The sequence below is a fragment of the Sus scrofa genome, chromosome 15 (assembly GCF_054392235.1).
Source record: "Sus scrofa isolate SSC_HxYL_T2T_F1_AM1 chromosome 15, Sscrofa_HxYL_maternal_Yorkshire_Landrace_v2.0, whole genome shotgun sequence".
Classification (NCBI taxonomy): domain Eukaryota; kingdom Metazoa; phylum Chordata; class Mammalia; order Artiodactyla; family Suidae; genus Sus; species Sus scrofa.
This window is the reverse complement of record NC_139397.1, coordinates 128,699,056-128,724,854: the sequence shown is the minus strand read 5'-3', so window position 1 is coordinate 128,724,854 and position 25,799 is coordinate 128,699,056. Positions and strand designations below refer to the sequence as shown.

The following is a 25,799-nucleotide window of genomic DNA, read 5'->3' as shown; positions in this document are numbered from 1 at the left end:
CCAGATGTAGCAAACTGCTAGTCAAAGAACATAGCTGGACCAGAGATGAGCTTGGATTGTATAGAGAAGGTTTAAAAATTGGTATATTTACCAATAAATTCTGGATTTCTGACCCCTGTAAAAAAACAGCCTTGGCAACCCTCAGCTCGCATTTTCTCTTGGTGATATGACATGCTTGGAGCTGGGTGTAGTTGAGAGAGCATCCTCTTTTGCCGCAGTCCCACCCACTTCTATTTCAAGTTTTCCTCACCTTACCCATTGAAGCCCAAGCCCAGGGAGACATTTGAGTTTAATTTTTTTTCTTGCCAACTTAGAGCATTTAAAAGAGGAAGGCATTGTGGAATTCATTATCATTTAGACTCTTTAACAATAACTTAAATATATAAGCTATTTAGATACATTTATAGGAAGTTTATGATGTTGGCTCTTATAATAGTTTTTCCTGTTTCTTTTTTTGGAATGTGGTCCTTTTAAAATCTATTAAATGAATAATGATGCATTACTTTGGATTGACTTCTCTTTGACTATTCTGAAAAGAAATGTTGTTTCAGTTAAAAAAAATTAACTTGATGCATTTTCCCGTTATAAATATGCATTTACCACCTGTCAGCCAAATAGATTCAAAACTGCTTATTAGCAAAGTTGAGTGAATAAATAGATAAAATGTATAAATAAATGAACTTATACACTTCGGCATGTCTGCATTGTGTAGAAGGATTTTCCTTGATGATGTGCCAACTTTTTTTTTCAACTTTTGGATCACATCTTATTATCCTAGCTGTAATTAGAAATCTTGTGAAATTAAGAACCATTAAATTCAATGAGTTTTCAGCATCGGAAATTTGCCCAGAGGCACCCAGCCGATAGGTCTGCCTAGGATTGGGTTTTCATAGACTTCTCCCTCCTCTCCTCCTATTCACTCTAAAAGGGAATGTCTTTTCCACTTAGCTAATTAATTACACCTGCCAACAAGCAGATGGTTCTGTAGGCTTTGAAGCACAGAAATAGCTAGGTGCACATCAGCTAGCTTAAGCTTCCTTCAGTTGCAATTTAGATTATAACTCTTGAAGCTTCAGAGAAAAGAAAATATTAAATTATTACAAAGTTAACCACATTTTAAAATATTTATTATTACAAGCATGTATTTTAAAGGTATAAATGTATTATTCTTTTTTCTGATGTCAGCACAAACGCACTTTTGTAATGTTTAGCACTTAGTTTGGAACAATACTTACCAGATGTTGCTTTCTAATTGTTCTGAGCTCTAAAGTAAAATGAGTATAGAGAACCAGGGCTACTTAGAAAATTGTTAAGAACAGTTCTCAAAATATTATAATGTTTGAGTGAATATTTTTTGTGTGTTGTTGCTTAATTATAAGGAAAGATATGTATGTAGCAGGAGCTAAAGTCGAACTGAAAGCAATAGCAGTAGTCCTGCTAACATTCCACTTGTATTCCAGATTTTTTCCTTTTTTCTTTTGGCCACACCTGCAGTATGTGGAAGTTCCCAGGCCAGGGGTTGAATCCAAGCTGCAGCTATAACCTATGCTACGGACGCCGTGATGCTGGGTCCTTAATCCACTGTGCTGGCCAGGGGCTGAACCTACACCTCCACAGAGACAATGCCTTATTTTAACTGTGCACCAAGCAGGAACTCCATATTCCAGATTTTTATACTGGTCTAGCTAGTCTTCTTCTTTTCTTTTTTCCTCTGTATCTCAGGCTAGAGGCTTTAAATAGAGATTATCACAGGAGGTTAGTTTTCTATGTAATTCAACTTTATATGTGAAAAAAAATAGTTAAGTGCTTTGTATTTGAAATATAATGAAATCTTTAAAATTAAACTTACCCTTTTGTTATAGGTAAAATAGAAATTAATATATGTATATCATATTCTTACCTGTTTTCTCAGTACCTTTATAAGAAATTAATGGAAATAAAATTATCAAAATATACCAAACTCCAAAGTAAAACCACCTCCCTCCATTTCCAATATTTTTTAGAAAGTTATCTGTTAGACATATCTAAAGGTAAATGTATTTAATTATATCAAAGGAAGGAGGACAGTTTGAAAAATGTGTATAAATAAAATATTTCAGTCATCTTACAATATTGAGCAGTGTACATTCAATTGAATAAGTTTACCTGCAAAGATACTGTGATGAGTCCACATTTTACCATGAATTTTAATTTTGAATTCCTTTTCCTTTCATCATATGAGCTTTACCTCATTTGTCTTTAAAATGCTTAGAATTTAAACTTAATGTTAAACTTTCATTGATTTAATTTTGCTGATTTGATTGCTTGGCCTTTTTCTCTCTTTGTATTAATTGTTCAACAGCAATTAATAAGAAAAGACATTATAAGGAAAATACAGATTTGGTTAGGAGAATCAAATGCCCTATACTTTTAAACTACCCATTTTCATATTTTAGAAATGCAGTTTCAAAGCACAGAAAGGCAGATTCTACTCTGGCTATGATTTTAAATGAGGTCATTAAAAATCACTTTAGCCTATTCGTTACTACAGAGCTTCCAAGGACTAAGAACAGATAGAGTTCCTGCAGTCCTTGAAAATAATAAAATTACCTTTCTTTCTTTTCTACACTTCAGTGTTTTTACTAAATTTAAGGGGTTTTCCCTAAGCAGGCTGAATTCTTGAAGATTTATTATGCTTCCTTTTCTTGTGTGTCTACTTTCAACGGAAGCAAAAGGGATGCACTTCTAATGGCTGGGATGAAGTCCAGACATTTAACGGAGCCAAGATATTTTTTTTTAATCACAGTTTTTCATGCAGAAAAGATACCTTAAAAGCATAATTTTACCTTTCAACTCAATAAAGTATTTTCAAAAAGACTTCAGTGAAATTACTGTGACTTCTTAATTATACTTAGGAGTAGATTATATAAGCTAGAGTTTTGCTTCATCTCTGCTTAATTTTTTTTTCGTTAAAATTCTCAGTCATTCCTTCCTCTTATGGGGGATGTATGGAATACAAAGGAAAATAAAAATCATTATAAATAAAAAAATAAAATCATCTTAATATGTAATAAAAAAGGGTAAAATCAGGACTCCAGCTCACAGTTAGAATGAGTTGGAATCATAGTTCTCTAGAACACTTATAAGTTGCTTACATCTCTAAACTTCAGTATTTTTTTATCTGTAAAATGAGACTAGAAATAGTCACTTTTCTGTAAGAATTAAGAGAAATATTGGGTTATAAATGTATTCAAACAGTGGCAGCATTACCAAGAGGTATTAGAGTCAGGTGGTTAACAGTGGGCTTTGGAGCCTAGTTTGTTCCCTCTCTGTGTGTGAAGCATCTGGCACCTTGCTTTATCATTCCATGTGTATCTTTATTATGCCTTTGGGGTATAGGAATCCACTTAGAAAAAGAAAATTCTGAATTTAGCATCTCAAATAATTTTATGAATTTCCAGAATTCATAATATACTCCTAAAAGGCTATCTGAAACCCATATAAGTTGGTAATAATTGTTAATAATGAGTAAACACAAACACATATTCTAACTTGGTCTAATCACCTTGCCCCAGTTTTATAGCGCTCTCAAAATTATATTTATGAAAGGGAGCAGAGCTCATGATCAAGCAGGATAGTAGAAATCAGCTAACCGAGAACTTACCTTCCTAATAACAATAATAATAGATTATTATAACAATAGTACGTCAATTGAATATTTGCCAAATAACAGACACTGTGGTGAGTGTTTACATGTATTAACTAATTTTCTCCTTACAGTTTCCCTCTGAGGGAGTTATTGTTAATATCAATATCCCCATTTTATAGCTAAGGGAATTGAAACTTGGGGAGGATAACTGATGTGACTGAAATCTCACAGGTGATCAATGATATAGTCAAGGTTTCCCAGTCTGACCCTGTAGCCTGTGCAGATGTTTACATTCTAATAGTTTTCTCGAATGTTGGCTTCTTGATTTGACTGAACCATCTGACATTGTTAGACATCTTAGCACGTGGGTCATTTCTTCATATCCAGTCTCAAAGATCAGCCAGGCACCCCAAATTATTTTTAAATCATACTTATTTACACTGAAAAAAAATGGAAACATTCTAAGATAAAATATATCTGAATTTAGAAGACATGACCATACAGGTTACAGAGCTATATCTTTGCATAGTGGAGCTTGTTCTGTTAGGACATCGAATATCACCATAGGAAAATGAGAGCAGTATTGCTAGGAGCCATAGGATATAAGAATTCATTAAAAATTATGTAAGCAGTTTCTTGGCGTTCCCGTCATGGCTCAGTGGTTAACAAACCTGACTAGTAACCACAAGGTTGCGTGTTCAATCCCTGGCCTCGCTCAGTGGGTTAAGGATCCGGCATTCGGGTGAGCTGTGGTGTAGGTCTCAGATACAGCTTGGATCTCACATTGTTGTGGCTCTGGCACAGGCCAGCAGCTACAGGTCCTATTCAACCCCTGGCCTTGGAACCTCCATATGCCACGGGTGCAGCCCTCAAAATACAAAATAATAAAAGACAAAAGAAAATTATGTAAGTTTCTGAAGATATTGTAATTTTTTGTCTTCAAATATTTTAGCTATATATCTTTAACTGTTAAAATCTCTGAGAAAATATAGTATTTGATTATATCTTGTCTTCATTTAAGAGTAAAGAACTTTATATAAACTATGTCTTATAGTAATGCTTATGACACAACTTTTTAATACCATTTTATTAATTTAAAAAAAACTTTAAAGACATGTTTGGAGCAATCCCATCTCCCTGACAACCCTGAGCTGTACAAACATGTTTAATGTTTAATAATACTCTGTGTTTCCTCATAAACACATCCAGCTGTAGTAGAAATGCCACACCCTTGAAGTGGAAGAGAAGAACTCAGCTTACTTGTCCCTGTCCTTTGGAATTTACTCTAATTTCTATGAAGCAGCTTGGAAGTGGAAGCTCAAGTAAAGATCACCTGAGAATTGCCACCAGGGACTTTGTGGCCTGCGAACTAGGTTCCAACCTGAACTGAATGGAGGGAAATCTCACAGCTCTAAACACTGTCACAGAATGTAATTACAGAGGTGAAAGAAATAATTCAAAGGGTTAATTAACTCCACTGGGTATCCAGAATTACTCATTGTGGGAGAAATAGTCACAGAATTTGAGACTGTAGCCTTAGGAACAGTTTATCTTATGAAGTGCATATAATTTTTTATTAGCCAACTTTGAAATACATTTAATAATATTTAGCATAATATGTCCATCTCCAAAATTATTATGCATGCACCAAACTTAACTTCTGAAAATTTTTATGATTCTCAGAAGAATCAAGTTTTTATCTGTTCTTCTTTCCTCCAAAAAATGTCATATTTTATTCAGTGAGCATATATTTTTAAACACTTTGAACAAATGAAGCTTCTGAATGGTATTAAAAATATATTTTGAAGTAGCTACCATTTTATGAGAACCTAATGTGTCCCATGTGCTTTATATATGTTAATTGTTACACTCATTGTAATCCAACAAATTAAGTATTATTCCTATCTTAATACTTAATTTTCTTAGTCCCCTTATCCTCTTAAGAGGATAGAAATTTACCTGCCTGAAATCAACCCCGTACAAATAGCAAAGATAAGCTTAAAATATAATCTACAAAAAAGTGGCATATTCATATAAAGGAATAGTATACAATAAAAATGAACAAATTACTAACCTAGGCAATAGGATAAGTAAATCTCAAAAATATTATTTTGAGTAACATAGGCAAGAGACAAGAATAGATGCTTGTTATTCCATTTATATAAATGTATATACTGGAAAAACTAATCTATGGTGATAGGATAATGGATTGGAGAGCACTTGATAGGAAGGAGCAAGGAGGAATTTCTTGTATGATAGAAATATTTGGTGTCTTTGGGTGGTGGCTTCATGGAGACAGGTGCACAAACACTATGTATGTGTACATGTAAAAAGTACAGAGCTTACATATTTGTGTATTTTCCTGTGTTTAAGGCATACTAATTTAAAACTTTATACAAACCAATCTAATTCCAAAGTCTTTTCTTTCTTTTTTGCCATGATCTAATATTTCAGGTTTTGAAACTTGTGCTTTACAAAATGATGACTAGTCCTAATCAGTCATTCTTTTCTAATTGTCTTGGTGTTAAAACTCCGCTTAAAAGAAATATTTAAAGTAGATCTTCTAGAATCAACTCCTTTACACCCTTATTTTATGACTTCAATTTATTTTGTAAAATGTTGTCTTTATTATTTTTGACATTACTTTAGCATTATAGACATGTTACCAGAGACATCCAGGCCTCTAAACCATGTATTTCTTATTTTTATTAGTCTTATATAGCCTCTTAAAAATCTTGATGCTTGAAATTGTATTATAATCATTTTACAAGATTAAATCATTCTTCTTTCTCTTTTTCATTTGCAAGTCTTAGCTTGCCAGCAAACAAACACACAGAGCAATATTATTATTACTGTCATCAAGAAAAATTATACTTTTTTGAAATACTCTATAATAGTGAAGAAATCACACGCTGTAAGAAGAGTTATTAGAACTATACAAACTAATATCATAGGTGAGATATTCGAAAGTGACCTTGCAGCATATCCCAGGCTTATGGTATTAAAGCCTGTAAATAAAAAGGACAAATCATTTCTGGGCACTAATATGACTTTCCTCCTTATGATAATGAAAACATTGAACTCAACTGATTTGTTCTACTGAAGCAATTACATTTTCTGGAAACTTAGAGCAGTTATTTAAGAGGATTGTTTTCTGTAATGAAAGCTTTCTGGTGGACAGAGGACTAAGACTATTTGACATTTATGTAAGAGTGTTCTGTTTTAATAAAAAGTGCATTTTTCATTCTTTCTCTTTATATACCTTTGATTGTGATCATCTCTTACCAGAGAAATAGTCACTCAATGTGAATTATTTTCATCCAAGTTCTAGAAGTTATATATTGTTATATATTGCTTTTTTTCTTATAATTATTGATGTAGTTTTAGTACATTTTCTAACATTTTTAAGTGTCAGTTTTTCAAAGCATTAAGTCAGAGTGCCCTCAAAAAATTAAAAGTTAGAAGAGTAACATCTGGTATATTAATTACTGAGTTGTTTGCTAATAATCTCAAATAGATCAGATTTAGCACCACCCTTTGTAAATGTTTCACACATTGGAAGATCCTTTTTCAAGTAAATGGAAATAAACTAAATTGCCTTTAAAAATTACACTTCAAATATAATATGCAAGGGGCTCAACTTTGTTGATCACTGGGGAGGTACAAATTAAAATGATACCACTTAACACTAATCAGAATGACTAAAAAGAAGTAGAAGAAAAAAAAAACAGGGTTGACAAAGTTCAGACCTACTGATGGGATTATAAATTGACAAAATTACTTCAGAAAACTGTTAGCATAGCTCGGCAATTTCTCTTCTGTGTGTGTCTGTAACCTAAATGTGTGCATATGGTCACTAAAAGGCATATTCTAGGATGTTCATTTCAGAGCTATTTGTAATAGCCCAAATGTGGAAAATACCCAAATGCCTATTAGCATAGAATAGACAAACAAAACCTGCAATACCATACAGCCATGAAAATGAAAAATGTGAGTGAATTTTACAAACATAATGTTGAGGCAAAGGGAGACAAGAAGAATGGGTACACTATTATTCCTTTTTGTATAAAATGCAAAAAATATGTGAAAGTAATCTTGCCCACAGTCAGGATAAAGTTTCCAATAGGGAATGAAAGCAAGAGGAAGGCCTCCGTGGTGCTGGAAGGTTCTTTTTTGAGCTGGGTGTCAGGTGCATAAGTTTGCTCAGTTTATAATAATATATTGCATAGGATATATGTGCATTTTGTGTTTCAGTAAAAAATTGGAAAAATCCTTAGATCTGTTCAGTTCACAAGATTTATGTTTTATAAGTTTTGATGCAGTATGAGAGACTGCTTGTTGTCTCCAGTTCCATTACCACTGTCTAACTTTAAATAGTATGTAAAGTTTAGCTAGTCATGTGACCACTCAGTGCAAAGACTATGATTCCCTACCTTTTTGTGACAAGCTGTGGTTCCATGACCGAATTCTGACCAGTAATACAGAAGTATCGTTGTCTTGTGGCTGTTTGCATGGACTTTCATCAAGAAACAACATGCAGGCAAAAAAAGACCAAAAAAAAAAAAAAAAAAGAAGAAAGAAAAAGAAACAACATGTACTCATCCTCTATTTTTCATCATGCATAATTTTTGCACAGATGTTAGCAGGTGGAAACTCCTTGTGTATTGAAGATTGTGAAACAGTAAGATGAAATGGAGTCCGGGCCTTTGACGACCATGGATTTTCTGTAATAGCTTTGAATCACCAAACCAGGCTTTTATATGAAAGAAAAATACTTTATAATCTAACACTAAGTAGTGCCAAATTAATATGAACACATAGAAAAAGGATGACTCTTGTTCAGAACAATCATTAAACAACCATTTGAGTAATTAGTAAAGCATAATATAATGAACTATGTGACAGAGACTGAACACAATACCCCCATTATAGAGTTGAATAAACTGAGTCTCATAAATGTATACTTGATTACACATCTAGCAAGTAAAAAACTAGATTTTGAACTTTTTGTTTTACACAGTTAACTATGCAACTATATTTGATATTATTGCCTTTACATTCAAAGCCCCAACGAAGAAATCTCCATCATCTATCTATTTATCTATCCACAGTATATCTATCTACTTGTTTTATACAATATGTCTTCAATATGAAAGATAGATTCATAGGGAGGATGGATTAGAAGTAAAAAGTTCAATCTGATATGAGATAATAGAACCTAAATTAAGGAGTAGCAGGAAATACAAAAAGAATGGGATAAATTAAAATACACATTATGATGATTTTATTTAGGGTATCATGACTGATTAAATGTGGCAGTGGAAGAATTCATTATAAATCTCAAGTTTTGAGTTTGGTTGACTTTTACGGCATGCTACTTTGATTTCAATGGAAATGAGGAACTACAGGGGAAGTATAAGCTTGGTAGAAATTGTTAGAGGAAAAATATTGAACTTGACACACACATAGAATGATAAGATGAGGTTAGTGAACTATTTGAGAAGGAAATACTGTATTTATAACTTAAAGCCAGTTACAAGATAAAATTTTTTTCCAGATATGAGTATTTAAGTGAATTACTACTTCCATAATAGAAAGAATCAATATATTAAGATCATGCAAATTAATAAGGTAAACATCATTTAATGTATAAAAAAAGATATCGCTAACATTATGTTATTAATTAAGCAACTAACACCTTTTTACAAACGTTAATAATGCTCTAAAAATGCCGGTATCCTTATAATCATCAAAAACATTTGAATTTCTACTATGTGCCTGACACGTTCTTTGGCACCAGAGCAACAGAAACATCTACGTCATGATTCTTATCCTCTCAGAGACCTATATTATGGTAAGGGAGACAAGGACAGAGAAGAATAAAGAAAAGTTGGCTTTTGCCCTGTTAGATGAGTAATTAAGATACTCAGTGTCTTAAAATTTAGATGCACTTCACCCCTAAAAACTAAGTGGTCAGAGAGGACTTCTCAGAGGAGCTACGATTCAAGCTAAAACGTATTGAAAGCTGAGAATTGTGTCACATCCTGAGGTATATGTTAATACTTTGGAACATCATGGAGTTACCGAGTCCCATTCAGTTGAAATTCGGATATTTTTGCTGTTAGTTTCTATCTTAAGCTGACTTTCAGTCAATGAATCTAACAATTCCGTCTTGAAATTTCTTTGCTCTATTGAAAATACTGCCCACTGTTACTTCCCTGATATTTGGTAATCTGCATCCATGAGCTTTTGACTCTGATCATCGAGCTGAAATACAGACGGTTACATCACTCATTTACATTATCACCCTCTCCCCACTCCCAATACAAATGTGACATTTCAATTTTGCACACTTCAACTCTCCTTAAATCATCTGTATAAAAACTTCAAAGCTTGATTGATGATGAATGAGCCATTGTCTCCTCAAGCACCCGGTTCTCATTAGCCTTTAGAATCTCAGCTTATTAATAATGAACCTTTAGGGCTGACCCAGTGGGGTAGCAGCAGTTCATTGTGCTTCCAGCTGAAAGGTCTGGGTTTGGGGAAGATACAGGAGTCTCTGGACCAAGTCCATTCCAGAGATGATGTATTAAGTATCACAGGTGGATGATGTGAGCTATATTACTTTTTTATTATTATCTGCCAACAGACTTTTGTGGCTTAAGGTGATGACAGTGAGAAAGATACATTGCCTTTATGTCTGAGAAAATCCAGTAACTGCTTCCTGTGGCTTCATCTTGAAAATGGGCTTTTGCCACTTTGGATTTTGACTTCTTAATTATGACCTTTGGCTTGGATAGGCAATATAAGTGTGATATATGCATTATTCAGACATTCCCACTGTAATTAGACAAGTGCGATATTTCTAATCTTTATTTTTATTATCATTTTAATTCTAAGGTTGACCTGTAAATGCACCCATACAAAACAAGACATTTAGATATACAATCAGGGATTGAGGTTTTAAATATTTCATTCTCGCTTATTAGATCTTATATTATTCTGCATAGCTTTGTGAGTAGAAGTAAAATATCTGCTGTTGATACCAGTTGTATAAAGTGGAATATGGCTAACTGCATTTAAAATTATAATCTTTGTTTTTTAGAAAAAGATGTTCAATCTTATTTATGAATTGTGCTGGGGTGGGGGTCAAAGCAATTTTGTCAACTTCTTAAAACTAGTAAGAAATTCATATTAATCTGCATTTTCAGCACAGATGCTACATCACAATTAAGCTATTTCGTACAGGGCAGGGGGAAAAAAAAGCCATGATTCAGTATTTTATCACATTTTCTTTTGAGAGAATATATTTGCAAAATGTCAAGGATTCTCTTAATGGTCACTCATCCCCCAAATTCACTGTGATAGCTAGCATTTGAGAAGAAATGAGTACAAAAGAACTTCTTTAAATAATGCAAACATTTCCTTCTTCATTAGACTTATGCAAATGGGAATCAGGGGGAGACATAGTCAAAATGGATAATCTTTGTGAATTGGAATGCTAAGACCCCACTACTTCATGGCCTCTTTAAAATGTCATATTAACACTTTACACCTTTCTAAGAAAATAAATTAAGGAACAATATGAGTAGATTTATGGTTCAAAATAAAAAAAAATGCATTTAGAATTTTGTGTAGTATATTGTAGATAATTTGCATAGGTTTAGGGGTATTTTTGTCTGTCTGAGATAGCGCAAAAATCGTCATTATTCATTTGATAAATAATAACTGAATTTGGTATCCAAAATAAGTTTAAGGTTACCTACGAAAATGTCTAAATGTACCTTATAAATATTAAACATACTACCTGAAGTAATTTTTCACATTATCAATTATCAGCATTTTATATAGTAAAAGCTATTTCTCTTTCAGCTTATAAAATCTCTGACTTCAAAATGATATATATTTAAAAATTTCCCTATACTCGATATTATATATTTATTGCTTTACTCAAAATATATTTTTCTATACCCAAGATATTTTCTTTCATGAAGCAAACATTTATTGTGTATCTAGCATGTGTCTTGCATAATTCTAGGCAATGAGGATACAGTTTTGAACAAAGCAGAAATGACCTCTAATTTAATGAAATGTAAAACCAGTAAAGATGATTTATAGAGTGTTTATAGAAGAAAGATAACTTTCATTCTTATTTAGATTTGGTCAGAATGTAATTTAAAGTTAGCAACTACACTAGAAGTTGCCTGATTAATGTTGGTGACAAATTCAGGGTCCTTTTTTCCCCCACATTTCAGTTTAACAGATAATTATTGAGTAACTATTGCCCCAGGTTTGATGCTATACATACAACACTGAAAAATATCCCTTGCCTTTATGGAGTTGAGTCTAATTTTTTCAGTTACAAATCCTGTGCAACATATGTTAAATTCAACATATTGAAGACTATTGTGGATTATAATTTACTTACTCTGAATATAAAAAAAAAAAAGATCAAGATTTTTTTTAATTGACTTGCCTGTATTAATCTAGTAGGAAGTGTTTGAGACATAAATAAATTTATGTGTTTACTGGAGTTTTTTTAGTAATGAAACTATACTTTTTTCACAGAAAGTCTTATCTAACATTATATTCAACCATGGTATTTCTTTCTTTGTTTTTTTTTTTTTTTTTTTTCCGTCTTTTTGCCATTTCTTGGGCCGCTCCTGTGGCATATGGAGGTTCCCAGGCTAGGGGTCTAATCAGAGCTGTAGCCACCAGCCTACACCACAGCCATAGCAACGCAGGATCCGAGCCACGTCTGCGACCTACACCAGGGCCAGATCCTTAACCCACTGAGCCAGGCCAAAGCTGCAACCTCATGGTTCCTAGTCGGATTTGTTAATCACTGAGCCACGACAGGAACTCCAACCATGGTATTTCTTAAGGAGACACAATTTTGTTTCACGAACTTGTTAGAAATATTTTTATATAATAAAAAACTCATAGCAGATTTTTTTTCCAACCAATTATTTCAATGACCAAGAATATATTTACTTACTCTGGTATGTTTTTCACACGGGAAGTGAAATTCAGTAGAATGAGATTACCTTGAATTCATTTACTTGTTCAACACTTTTTGAGTCTTTCCACAATTCCAGGCATCTTTGAAAACCAGTTAAATCTGTGACTCATTTGCCTTCCTTACAATTCAGAATTGTCTTTTTTGTCATAATTATAAATAAAATAATTATATCTTAAAACATAGTTATTAATAACTTTGTTTTATGCTAGTGGGATAGAAACTCTTGGTATAACAGAGATGCGAGCTTCCAATAAATCTTAAAAAAAAACTCTGTTAGCAAAGATAGATCTAAAGTACAGCCACACATTTTTCTAGTATCATCCTAGATAAATATCTTACCAAGATTTTCTCTCTTTCTAATCATTGTCCTTTCTTCTAATATAAAAATACAATTAAAAAAAGTCTTAAAAAAATGAAAAGAAAGGACTTCCCACTGTGGTACAGCAGAAACGAATTCAATTAGGACATGAGGTTGTGGGTTCGATCCCTGGTCTCGCTCAGTGGGTTAAGGATCCAGCATTGCCTTGAGCTGTGGTGTAGGTCTCAGATGTGGCTCGGATCTGGTGTTGCTGTGGCTGTGGTGTAGGCTGGCAGCTGTAACTCTGATTCAACCCTTAGCCTTGGAACATCCATAGGCTGTGGGTGCGGCACTAAAAAGACAAAAAAAAAAAAAAAAAAATCCTTTCTAGTTAATGAAAGCAGAAACATTAAGTATCACTTTTGTCCAATAAAATAATCTTTGTCTCTTAACAACTTAATTGCAGGTCAATATCTTTTCCTTATTCCAGCAATAAATATAATTGAATATTTCCCCTCAAAGTATATTAAATTAATATTTTTATACTGTTTAAACTTATAAATATAAACCATATAAATAAATAAATTCAATATTAACATTATTTCCTAACATATATTTAGCTAGTCAATTTGATCAAAAGAAAACATAAGATGAAATATACATAAAAACTCTCCTATAGAGGTCAGTAAAATATACACTTTCTGGTGAGGTTGTGACATTCAACAACAGATTGGGATCTAAGCCAAACGTAGAAGAAAAAAAATACTATTTTCAGGGAAAAATTTATAAACTAGTCATCATTAAATACTAAAAATTTATAAATCCTCCTGACCAGAATTGCTAGCAGATGCTGGGTTTTGAATTTAGGATGATAAAGGTATCATCCCGATTGATCATGATTGTAGCCTTAATTTAAAACTTTAACATGTGAGATTATATTTGAATTATTATTGCCTCTTTCTAAATCCTTTTCCAAGTATAAGTCAAGCTCTTGAACAGAATAGTTCTAAGAAACAAATGTCAACATTGGTAACAGATTAATTTTGTTGAAGAAAGGGATTTGATGAGATTATTACTCAGTATAATATAATCTGATTCTATTTGAATATTTTTAGATAGGAAGTTGTAGATGGATACTCTGTTCCTTCAGTGTGAACGATCTGAATTAAAATGTGACTTCTGAAAAATACACTCTTTCTACAATATTTGAGCTATTACCTCTCCTTTTCACATTTTTTTTTTAAAGCTGAACTTTGAAAAGGTAGGCTGAAAAATAACCTTCATTTCCTGGATAGCAGTCAAAATCTCCTTTATTTTTGTCGCCTAATGAAGGATTATTCCTAGAGCAGAAGAGCATCACCCAATGTCTCATGAGAAAGCTATTAGTATGAGATCGTCACATTTCTTCGATAGAAACTTAATGCCAAGCATTAATGTAGAAATCCATTTTCACAATCTTTCTTATGTCTTACAGCTCCCTTTTGCTTTGATGACAGTTGTATGGTTAAGTCATGAAAAATAATGAACTGGGTTTTAGAAATAGAAAGATGATGTAATTTCTTTTTGTTTCTTTTTTTTTTGTCTCACCTGAGAAAATGGAACCAATAGTGAGTGAAAGAATGAATGATGGAAATGAGATTGATTTGAAATGTGGAAATCCGTGCCATGTCAGAATTAATCTGGAGGATTTTATACATGCAGTGCAGTAAGGCACTTTATATGTGACCACCAATCTTCTACAAATACCTTTTTTTATGGTGTCACGTGTTCCTTTCATTCTTTTATGTCCCTTTTTGGCTTAGAGGTTTAGCTTGGGATACTAAACAGAAGAAATGAGGCCACTGTGGGGAACAGAGTTGGTTGCCTTTCCAATATCAAGTTTTTCTTCTGCCTCACTAACACCACTGCATGTTTGCGTTTGTTCCAGTAGTAACATGTCCAGCTAAATACTTGCTCCCTCAGCCTCTCTTGCTGTAGGAATGGTCGTGGCATGTGGTTCTGGCCAATCAAATGCACACATAATCCTTGGAGAGAGTCCCTCTTCCCAAATAGAAAGTTGGAGATTGTCAGGAGAAAACCTCCTGCTTGCTCTCCAGCCTTTGCTTTGCCTTGAATTCAGAGAGACACATATAGACGTGGCAGCCATCTTAAGCCTGGAATGAATAAAGCGAATGTACATAGCAGGTTGTGACTCCTGCAGAGCAACTGAACTAATGCCTACAACTGCTTCCTATAAGTTTCTTATTACGTGAAAAAAACCATTCCCTGTCTACATAAATTACTGTTACTTGGGTTTCCATTACTTGTATCCAAATGCTTTATGAACTGATACATGATTTCTCTTAACTTGCTTTTGCATTGGACAAGAAGAAAAACATGGCAGGTATTGGGCAAGAAGATTCTTTTTTTTTTTTTTTTGTCATTTTGCTATTTCTTTGGGCCACTCCCGCGGCATATGGAGGTTCCCAGGCTAGGGGTCTAATCAGAGCTGTAGCCACCGGCCTGCACCAGAGCCACAGCAATGCGGAATCCGAGCCGCGTCTGCAACCTATACCACAGCTCATGGCAACTCCGGATCATAGACCCACTGAGCAAGGGCAGGGACCGAACCCGCAACCTCATGGTTCCTAGTTGGATTCGTTAACCACTGCGCCATGACGGGAACTCCCCTGGGCAAGAAGATTCTATGTGGACTCCACCTAGTTTCTTAAAATGAGAAGAATAGTACTTTCAGAGGGGATATCTACCCTTTTTTCCACTGAATACAATAAGCGATCTGAATGAGAGTCTATGTATTTGATCAGCTATTGTTCAAAGGGGACAAGTGAGGTGATTAAGGCCAGTGTTGTGAAATAGAGAATCAAGAAAAAATTGGCTTTTGTGCATTTTATCCTAGAGTCATGCCCTTGTTCCAGGGAACCACAGGGTTTTTATTACATCTTACTTTGTGTTGTTCTTAAAGAATAATTGGCAATTCTATTGACTACATTTGAAATGAACAAAGAACACTTCTGTGATTGAAACATTAATTTTAGCTTCCATTTTGTGCTAATTACTTACTTAGCTGACTCCAGTCAATGTCGCATTGACAAATGATATTTTAAGGGAAACTTGACAATTTGTACCAAAAGTCTTAAATATTCACAATTTATTAATATTATTTATAGTAAAAAAATTTAAAGACCTAATCAGAGACAAATTATCAATAAGAAGGGACTGGTTAAATAAATGCTGTTTAAGCTATATTCTGGAATATCATTTTCTCATTAGAAATAATGTAGAATAATACTTAATTACCATTTGAATAATCACCTTTTAATATTAACAGACTCTCAGGTTATGAAATATTTTATGCATATCATTCCTATTTCTGAGGAAATAAAACATAAAAAAGACTGATAGTATCTATACAAAAAAGTGGAGTGTTTCTCTCTGAGTGTTTGAATTATGAGTGGTTGTTTTTCTTTGTATTGGCAAATATTTTCAAATTTCTGTAGTCTGACTCAATAAAAGATATTTCTTAAAGATATCTTGGCTATTAACACAGTAACTCTAATTTAACACTGAAAATAGCTTGAGTAAATCATTTTTATTGTCTACATTTTTATCTTCAAAAGTTTGACAACAAATCTGTTTGTTTGTTTCTCTTCAGAAATCCTAAATGGCGGAGTCTATGTAGACCAGAACAAATTTCTTTGTTACACAGACACGATTCATTGGCAAGATATTGTTCGGAATCCATGGCCTTCCAACCTGACGCTGGTGTCAACAAATGGTAGCTCAGGATGTGAGTATCATTATCCTTTTTAATATATCAAAAGATTCTTCTACATCTTGAGGAAGTGAGCAACTTGTGTTTATCACTCCATTAATAATATTTTGAATTTTGATTGCATCCATTGAAATGTTTAGTTATCTATGACAGAACAGTTTTTTACTTTCAATTAACTATCTTTTTAGAATGTTGCTTCCTCTTTATAAATTCTCATTTTCTTAACCTAACTCCTTTCACTAAATCTAAATTACGTTACCATATTTCTAATGTCTAAGAATGTAGTCCATTGTCCATAAACCTAAGGTTGGTGTGTAACTGCTGCTTCAACTCTATGTGATTCATACACCACTGAGAAAAAAGGCAGTAGAACAAAAATGTACCTTCATATGCACTGGGATTTTTTAGATAAAAAAATTTAAATCACGTGAACATTTTAGAATCCCTAAACCTTCATTTACCCTTAAAACCTCATGATAATACTTTATGAAAATTCTAAAAACTATAAATAGCGTAGAAAAATATAGTTTTCACACAGAAATACATGTTACATTCTGGTTTTAACCATTAGCCTAATAAACTATCCAATTTCCCATTCTTAAAGTGTATTTTATTTCTACCACAGAGGATTTATTAGATTCAAAGTGTTTAATATGATTAAATGATAAGCAAGTAATATTTGAACTATCAGTAAAACCTTTGAAAATCATTCTGCCTGGAATCTGTTTCATTTTCATAAAGCAGGCTGTTATCCCCACATTTATTATTACTGACATTTGTATGAGAACAGAATCTTCATCAAATGTTAACCTGGGTTTTATATTTCTCATCTATTATTATATGTTTCCAACCTGAAATCAGTACTATCTTCACATAGTTCAATAATTATTTGCAATAGAACTGATTGTATTATAACACTTTTGTAGGAAACCAAACTCCAAGGAACAATGATTAGATTTCATCAAGGTCCTAATAATATAATGGAGAAATACGAATATATTTGATCCAAACTAACGGCTGTGTTTTTAATAAGTGGATAAATTTTTTTAATTAAAGTAAGGTAATTTGCTTGTCACCTTTGAACAGAAATTTGTATGAGATATCATCTTTACAGTGTTCAAGTTGCATACTTTGTAGAAACACATGTGAATGAAAAGTTGAATCTAGTCACACTAACAAGGCAAATTATTTAGTTCAGAAATTCAGTCTTCCATTTTCAGTCTGCCCATACTGTAGTACATTTAATACGTGGAGGGAAAAAATCGTAGTGTTTGAGTGAGAGCAAACATATACTGACTTTCTCAGCTGAGTCACTAGCTGTAATGCGTGAATGAGATCAAGCAAGAATAAAGGCAAAGAGAGAAGCCAAAGGGAGTGTGTCCACCAACCTCACAGGAGCAGAAAAGGAAAAGGTCTAAGGGATTTGCTGAACTATCATGGATGGACTCTGTGCTATTCTTTTGAGGGCAAATTTGGATGTCTGTGTCTATAAGTAGGCAACTGTAGCTATATGCGTTTTTGTAAGCAAATAGTTGCAGGTGCAAAAACTATAAATGCAGAGTAGAATCATAACACATTGGTTCTTTACAATTAACTGCTAATTACTACTTGTTGAAGTTTTATTCTTTACATTCTGGTTCTATTTGCGTTATATATAATGCCTGACACCATAGCTAATAACAGTGAAATTGTTGGTCTTTGAATATTGGTTTTCTATTGCTTTATTCTGAGTCAGTTTCTTCATTTACCTTCTCTCCATGGGTGATTACTGGCAGTTCTCATGCTTTTAACTTCCTCATTTAGTCCTAGATCTATACACCACCAGCCAATCAAATCACCTAAGTTAAAAATTTGGGAGATATCACTGTCCTCATCTTTTTTTTTAGAGCCAGGGCGGCATGTAGAGGTTCCCAGGCTAAGGTCTAATCTGAGCTATAGCTGCCAGCCTATGCCACAGCCACAGCAACAGCAGGATCCGAGCCGTGTCTGCAACCTACACCACAGCCCATGGCAACGCCGGATCCTTGACCCACTGAGCAAGGCCGGGGTCGAACCCGAAACCTCATGGTTCCTAGTCGGATTCATTTCTGCTGTGCCACGACGGGAGCTCCAGTCTTCATCTTCTCTTTGGATCTTGGCATGTATTTTTTCACTAAATCATGATGAATTTGCCAATTTCTTCATTCTACATATTTTTAAGTTACCATTCCTCTGTCTTAAGACTTCATCTATTGCCTGAGTTATTAAAACAGTCTCTGAATTCTTAGTATTTTTTTGAGACCATGACCCTTGTAATAATCTGGTGAAACCCATAGCCCTCTTCCCATAATATTGTAAAAATAAATAAACAGGCACAAAATAAATATTTTATATCATAATTGTATGATAAAGTTTACGAAATAAATTATAAAGGATTACAATGAAAATAATATTGAAATGCAATTATCACCATACTTTAAAAATTAGTAAGTGATATAGTGACATGCTTCTTTATTATTTTATTAAATAAAGTATTCTAATGAGTTAGTAATGTAGTTTGAAGTAAAGAAAGGAATAAATATTATTTTAAAAAGGAAACTCACTTTAACAAATGGTGTTGGACATGTATAACTTAATTACTTTGTTGTACAGCAGAAATTATCACAACATTATGAATAAGTTATATTTCAATAAAACTTTAAAAAATGAAAAAAATGGTGTTGGGAAAACAGGACAGCCGTATGAACAAAATTGAAGTTAGATTCTTATCTTACGCTGTATATAAAGTTAACTCAACCTGGATTAAAGACTTGAATGTAAGACTACAAACTATAAAACTCCTAGAAGAAAAGCATAAAGGAAAATATTCATGACATTGGATTTGCAAATAATTCTAGATATGACCCCCCAAAGAAGGCAACCAAAGCAAAAATAGAAAAATCAAACTTAAAAATTTGTTTGCATCAAAGGACACCATCGGCAGAATGAAGAGACAACTTATAGAGTGGGAGAAAATATTTATAAATCATATATCTGATAAGGGCTTTATATCTAGTATATATAAAGAACTTCTGCAACTCAACAACAAAATAGCAAGTGTTGGTGAAGATGTGGAGAAATCACTACATTTTTGCATTCTTGGTGAAAAAGTAAAATGGTGTAATTGCTATGGAAAAACAGAATGACAGGGAGTGCTCGTCATGGCTCAGCAGTAATGAACCTGTCTAGGATCCATGAGGATGCAGGTTCAATCCCTGGCCTTACTCAGTGGGCTAAGGATCCAATGTTGCTGTGGGCTGTGGTGAGGTCACAGATGTGGCTTTGATCTTGTGTTGCTTTGGCTGTGGTGTAGGCCGGCACCTGAAGCTCCGATTAGACCCCTAGCCTGGGAACTTCCATATGCCACAGATGTGGCCCTAAAAAACAAAAAATAAAAAAAAAAAATTAAAAGAAAATAGAATGATAGTTCCTCAAAAATTAAAAACAGAACTAGTATATCATTCCGCAATACCACTTATTGGTTTATGTCTGAAAGAATGAAAAGCACGGTCTTAGGTATTTGCACATCGATATTCATTGTAGTGTTATTCACAATAGCAAGAGGTGAAAGCACTCCAAATATTCATGTATGAATGCATAAGCAGAATCTGGTATATGTACACATAATGGAACATTATTCCATCTTAAAAAGTAAGGAACTTATGACACATGTTGCAATGTTGATGAACTTTAAGGATATTATGCTAAGCAGGATAAGCTAGTCGCAAAAAGACTGCACAAATCCACTTATGTAAGATATCTAAAGTAGTCAGATCTACAGAAACGGAAGGAAAATTGATGTTTCCTGGAACTGGGGAAATTAGGAAAAGGGAAATTTCTGTTTAATAAGTTTAGAGTTTCAGTCTTGCAAAGTGAAAAAGCTCTATGGATTTGTTACACAACAATATAAATATACTTAACACTATGGAGCTTTACACTTAAAAATGATTGTGATGGTAAATTGTATGTTATGAGTTTTTAGGATAATTAAGAATAAATGAGAGTTCCTACTGTGGCACAATGGGATCCACAGTATCTCTACAGTGGCAGAGAGGTTGGTTTGAACCCAAGCTGGTACAGAAGGTTAATGATCTGGCATTGCTGCATCTGTGGCATAGGTTGCAACTCTGCTGGAATTTGATCTCTGGTCAGGGAATTTCATGTGCAGCAGGGAGGCCAAAAAGAAAAAAAAGTATAAATAAATAGGAGTTCCCGCTGTGGCACGATGGCTTTAAGAATCCAACTGCAGCAGCTTTTTAAAGTAAAACTTACAACTAGAATGTAACATGAATACATCCATGGTTTCTATGGGTTACAGTGTGTGTGACTAATATTGCCCATATTGTTATAGTTTTATCCTTATATTCATATTTAATGAAAATCATATTTTTAATAAGAGATTAATGTGAACAACAATGTAATATTTCCCCCATCAAGTTCTTGAACTTCCTAAATTCTATCCAGAACCCCTTTAGGGGTCCAAAGACTAGTTAAGAGCTCCTGTGTTTAACTACTCTACCTGCCTCCAGTCCTTGACAACTCCTCCTGACAAAATGCCAGCAAGAGCTCTAGTTAATGGAAAGCTAATTATGACCCTGTCTAAAAATACTCTCACTGCAATTGATTAATATAGGGTCAATTCTAACCAAAGCAAAGGCTTGTAGTTTTCAACAGATTCCTACTTATTTTTCCCTTTTATGGAATGAGTTCTTACAATTTCTCTGTCTGGACTGCCCTTCCTTTTCTGTTTGCCAAACTAAATTTTATTCATACTTTAAGACACTCATCAGTTTTTATCTCTTCTAAAAAGTACCCTTTTCCACAGGCTAGATTAGGTAACTTTCCCATGTGTTCTCATAATGATCAATGCTGAACCCCAGTATTTTTTCTCACTCTAAAATGAAAAGTCTTTGTGGACAAAGCCTAATTAGTCATTCTGTCATTTGGTCTAGCACATGATAGATGGATGACAGATATATACAGCATAAAAAGATAAATAAATGAAACAGATCAATTCATAAATAGGAAAGTCAGGTGATTCCAAGTTGTATTTTCTTCTGTCCATCATTTACATTAAAAAGAATGGATCTAAAGAATAAGTTATAATCCACAGACATGCAGCTTATCCATTTCAAATATTTTTCAGGTAAAAATGGCAGCATACACCTATATGTTTAATTTAATCTGTGTGTATATAATTATATAATATTATTTATATTACTTATCTTTATAGTATATTTATCTTTTATTATATTTATAATAATTATACAGTAAATACATCTACTTTTAGTCGTTAAAGACACTGACGTGTAATAATTTGTAATAATTGTAAAATTGTGCAAATCACAGAATTTTGATACAGGATTTAAGAATACTTGACTCTTAAGTGATATTTTGCAAAGTATTTTTTTAAAGGTTTGTTAAAGTATATTTGATTTACAATGAAGTGATCATTTCTGCTGTACAACAAAGTGATTCTGTCATACATATACATACATTGATTCTTTTCCACATCATTTTTCCATATAGATTACCACAGAATACTGGGTAGAGTTCCCTATGCTGTACAATGGTCCCCATTATCCAACTATTCCATATCCCACAGTGGACATATGCCAGTCCCAAACTCTCAACCCATCCCCCCTCATTGTCCCCTTTGGTAACCATAAATTTGTTTTCAAAGTCTCTGAGCCTATTTCTGTTCTGCAAATAATAAAGCCTTTGCAGCTGCCTATGGTTAGAGTTGAAAGATCACACCTAGGTTCTTGGCAAGAAGCCTGTATTAACAACTTCCTAGGGTTATTATGAGAAATAAATGTGTTAATATGAGTCAAAATCTGAGTGATTTCTTATGGCAAAAGAATAAAGTATCTTCTGATTATGATTTGTTTCTTCAATTGACCATATGGGGTCAGAATTATTTTTATAATATGGGACAGTTATCTTTTCATTATATATTAATTATTTGACATTTTATTTCATTTCTGTTTAATGTGTGTAATTATTTGACATTTTATTTCATTTCTGTTTAATGTGTGTTTTAGCAACCAAGAGATAATATTTCATAGCTTGTCCTCACTGAGACACTGAAAGGAACAGCCCTCAGATGCTCCAGATGCTAGTCTTTTCTTTAACTTACACCAGATGCACCTCTCATTCTCAATTGTTTTTTAAAACCAAATACCAGCTAATGACAGAAGTGGGATTGTGGAGAAATTGGCAAATTCATAAAAGAGCATTAAATTCACAAATAATTTGAGGACTAATCATTTGTTTAAACCAGATGTTTTGCCTGCATTAAAACTATTAGTAAAACTTAAAACTGAATTTTTCTTTTAATAGAGTCTTACATATCTTAATAATTGCCCACTTCTAACTAATATTGCAAGTTGTGTCCCATATAGGTAACTTTGTTGAACTAGAAAATAATCAAATATCAAAATAGAGTTAAACCCGATTTTCTCTGTTTATTAAGTGTAGTTACTCTTTTAATATTAAAATAGTTAAATAAAATGAATGCCCTTGTTGAAGTTTGGAATTTTTGTGGTAGCATAAAAAACAAACAAAAGTAGCAACAAAATTTATGCACAATGCATTTCAGTATGGCTTCAGTTTCTGTGCATAATATATGTACATATTCACTCTTACATAGCATTATTTTTTCCAACCCAGGAGTCTGGAATATCTTTCCATTTCTTTACATCTTTTTTAATTTCCTTAATTAATATTTTATAGTTCTCATCATATAAGTCCCTTACCTCCTTGGTCAGCTTTATTCTCAGGTATTTGATTTTTTGGGGTGCAATTTTAAAAGGTAATGTATTTTTGTATTCCTTTTCTAGTGTTTCATTGTTAATATACAGATATGTGATTGATTTCTGAATGTGTATCTTATATCCTGCTACTTTGCTGAATTTGTTGATCAGTTCAAATAGTTTTGGGGTTGAGTCCTTAGGGTTTTCTATATATAGTATCATGTCATCTGCATACAGTGACAGTTTTACCTCTTCTCTTCCTATGTGGATGCCTTTGATTTCTTTTGTTTGTCTGATTGCTGTGGCTAGGACTTCCAGTACTATGTTGAATAGCAGTGGTGAGAGTGGGCCTCCTTGTCTTGTTCCAGATTTTAGTGGGAAGGCTTTCAGCTTTTCTCCATTGAGTATTATATTTGCTGTGGGCTTGTCATAAATGGCTTTTATTATGTTGTGTTCCCTCTATGCCCTCTTTGGTAAGATTTTTTTATCATGAATGGATATTGGACTTTGTCAAATGCTTTTTCTGCATCTATTGAGATTATTATGTGGTTTCTGAGTTTTCTTTTTTTAATGGAGTGTAGGATGTTGATTGATTTGTTTCTCTTCCTTTTTTTTTTTTTTTTTTTTTTTTTTATTGGTTGGATGGGTTCCATTTATTTTAGGCTTGAGTACTTTTCTGTTTTTGTGAGTGTGATGTTCGGTTTTGATTTTGTAGTTGCCCTGTCTTTTAAGTATGTTAACCCCTTCTTATATCTGCTTGCTTTAGCCTGATAGTCATGTATGCTCAACATATCATTAAAATAAAAAAGAATCTATATTTTCTTATGTTCCTTTCCCACATTGTATGATTTTGATGTCTTTTTATTATTTTATTTTTAACATCTTCATGTTTAGATTTGTATGCTGGCTTCTTTAAGTGATTGCTTTTCAATTGTAGTTTCCTCCATTCTATTTCTTCTTACTTCTTTTTTTTTTTTAATTTAGAGAAGCCATTTCAGTATTTCTTTTAGAATGGGTTTTAGTATTGCTGTACTCTTTAGCTTTTGTTTGTTGGAGAAATTCTTTATTTCTCCTTCTATTTTAACTGATATTCCTGCTAGATAGAGTATTCTAGGTTGCAAATTTTTTCCTTTCAGCTCTTTATACATATCTTGCCACTCCCTCTGGCCTGTTTTGTTTCTGTAGAGAAATCTGCTGATAGCCTTATGGGGGTTCCCTTATAATTAACGCTTTGCTTTTCTCTGCTACCTTTAGGCTCCTCTCTTTAACTTTTGCCATTTTTATTATAATATGTCTTGGTGTGGGTCTATTTGGGTTCAACTTGTTTGGGGTTCTCTCTGCTTTCTGTATCTTGATATCAATTTCCTTTAGATTTGGAAAGTTTTCAGCCATAATTTCTTCAAATATATTTTCAATCCCCTTTTCTTTTTCTTCTCCTTTTGAAATTCCTATTATGTGTATATTGGCCTGCTTTATATTATCCCATAGGTCTCTTATATTGTTCTCGTGTTTTTTCATTTGGTTTTCTGTCTGCTGTCCTGATTGGGTGATCTTCATTATTCTATCTTCCACATCACTATTCATTCCTCTGCATTATTCATTCTGCTCTTTATTGCCTTTAGATCAGTTTTCATCTCTGAAAATGAATTTTCTAGTTTTTCTTGGCTCCTCCTTATATTTTCTATTTACTTTCTAAGGGAATCTGCATTGCTGTTTGTATCTGCTTTTAATTCCTTGATATTCAGCCTTAATTCCTTCAGTATTTTCACTATCTCCCTTTTGAACTCAATGTTTGTCAGACTTCAGAGGTCTGTTTCATTTTTGACTGCTTTAGGTGAATTCTCTTGTTCCTTTAACTGGGGATGGTTTCTAAGCTTATTCATCTTGCTTATGTTTTTCTCTGCTGATCTTTCCATCAGTTAGGTGGCTTCCCAGGATGTGGGTTCCTTTTCTACTTCGCAGTTCCATCTCAGGAATGCTAGTTCCATTCTGATTTCTTCTATTTCTGGCTACTTCTATGCCAAAGCACCCCTTTGTATTTTTTTTGGGGGGGTACTATTTATTTTTGGTGTGGGAGTTTGAATATTTGCTGTATCTTTCTTCAGTGGGAGCAGGCTGTTATCCTCAGGATGCTTAGTGTGTTTTCAGTGAGAAGTATGCAATGGGTAGGGCCAGAAGACAGTACCTGTTTGCTGGGCTCTCAACAGCAACAAGGACCTGCAGGAAGGTGGCACAGGCTATTCCTTGTTGCAGGGCCCTGGGAAGTGGTAATGAGCACTAGGCAGATCTACAAGGTGACCAAAGGT

General features: G+C 33.5%; 1 protein-coding gene across 6 annotated transcripts in view; it reads left to right on the top strand.

Annotated features, from left to right (window-relative positions):
• Nucleotides 1-25,799, top strand: part of ERBB4 (erb-b2 receptor tyrosine kinase 4) — a 1,134,420-nt gene that overhangs the window by 745,662 nt on the left and 362,959 nt on the right. For all 6 annotated transcript variants that reach the window (XM_084998988.1, XM_084998989.1, XM_021075968.2 and 3 more), the window contains exon 4: nt 16,601-16,735. In XM_084998988.1, coding sequence (XP_084855114.1) covers nt 16,601-16,735 — 135 coding nt within the window. The remainder of the gene's footprint in view (nt 1-16,600; nt 16,736-25,799) is intronic.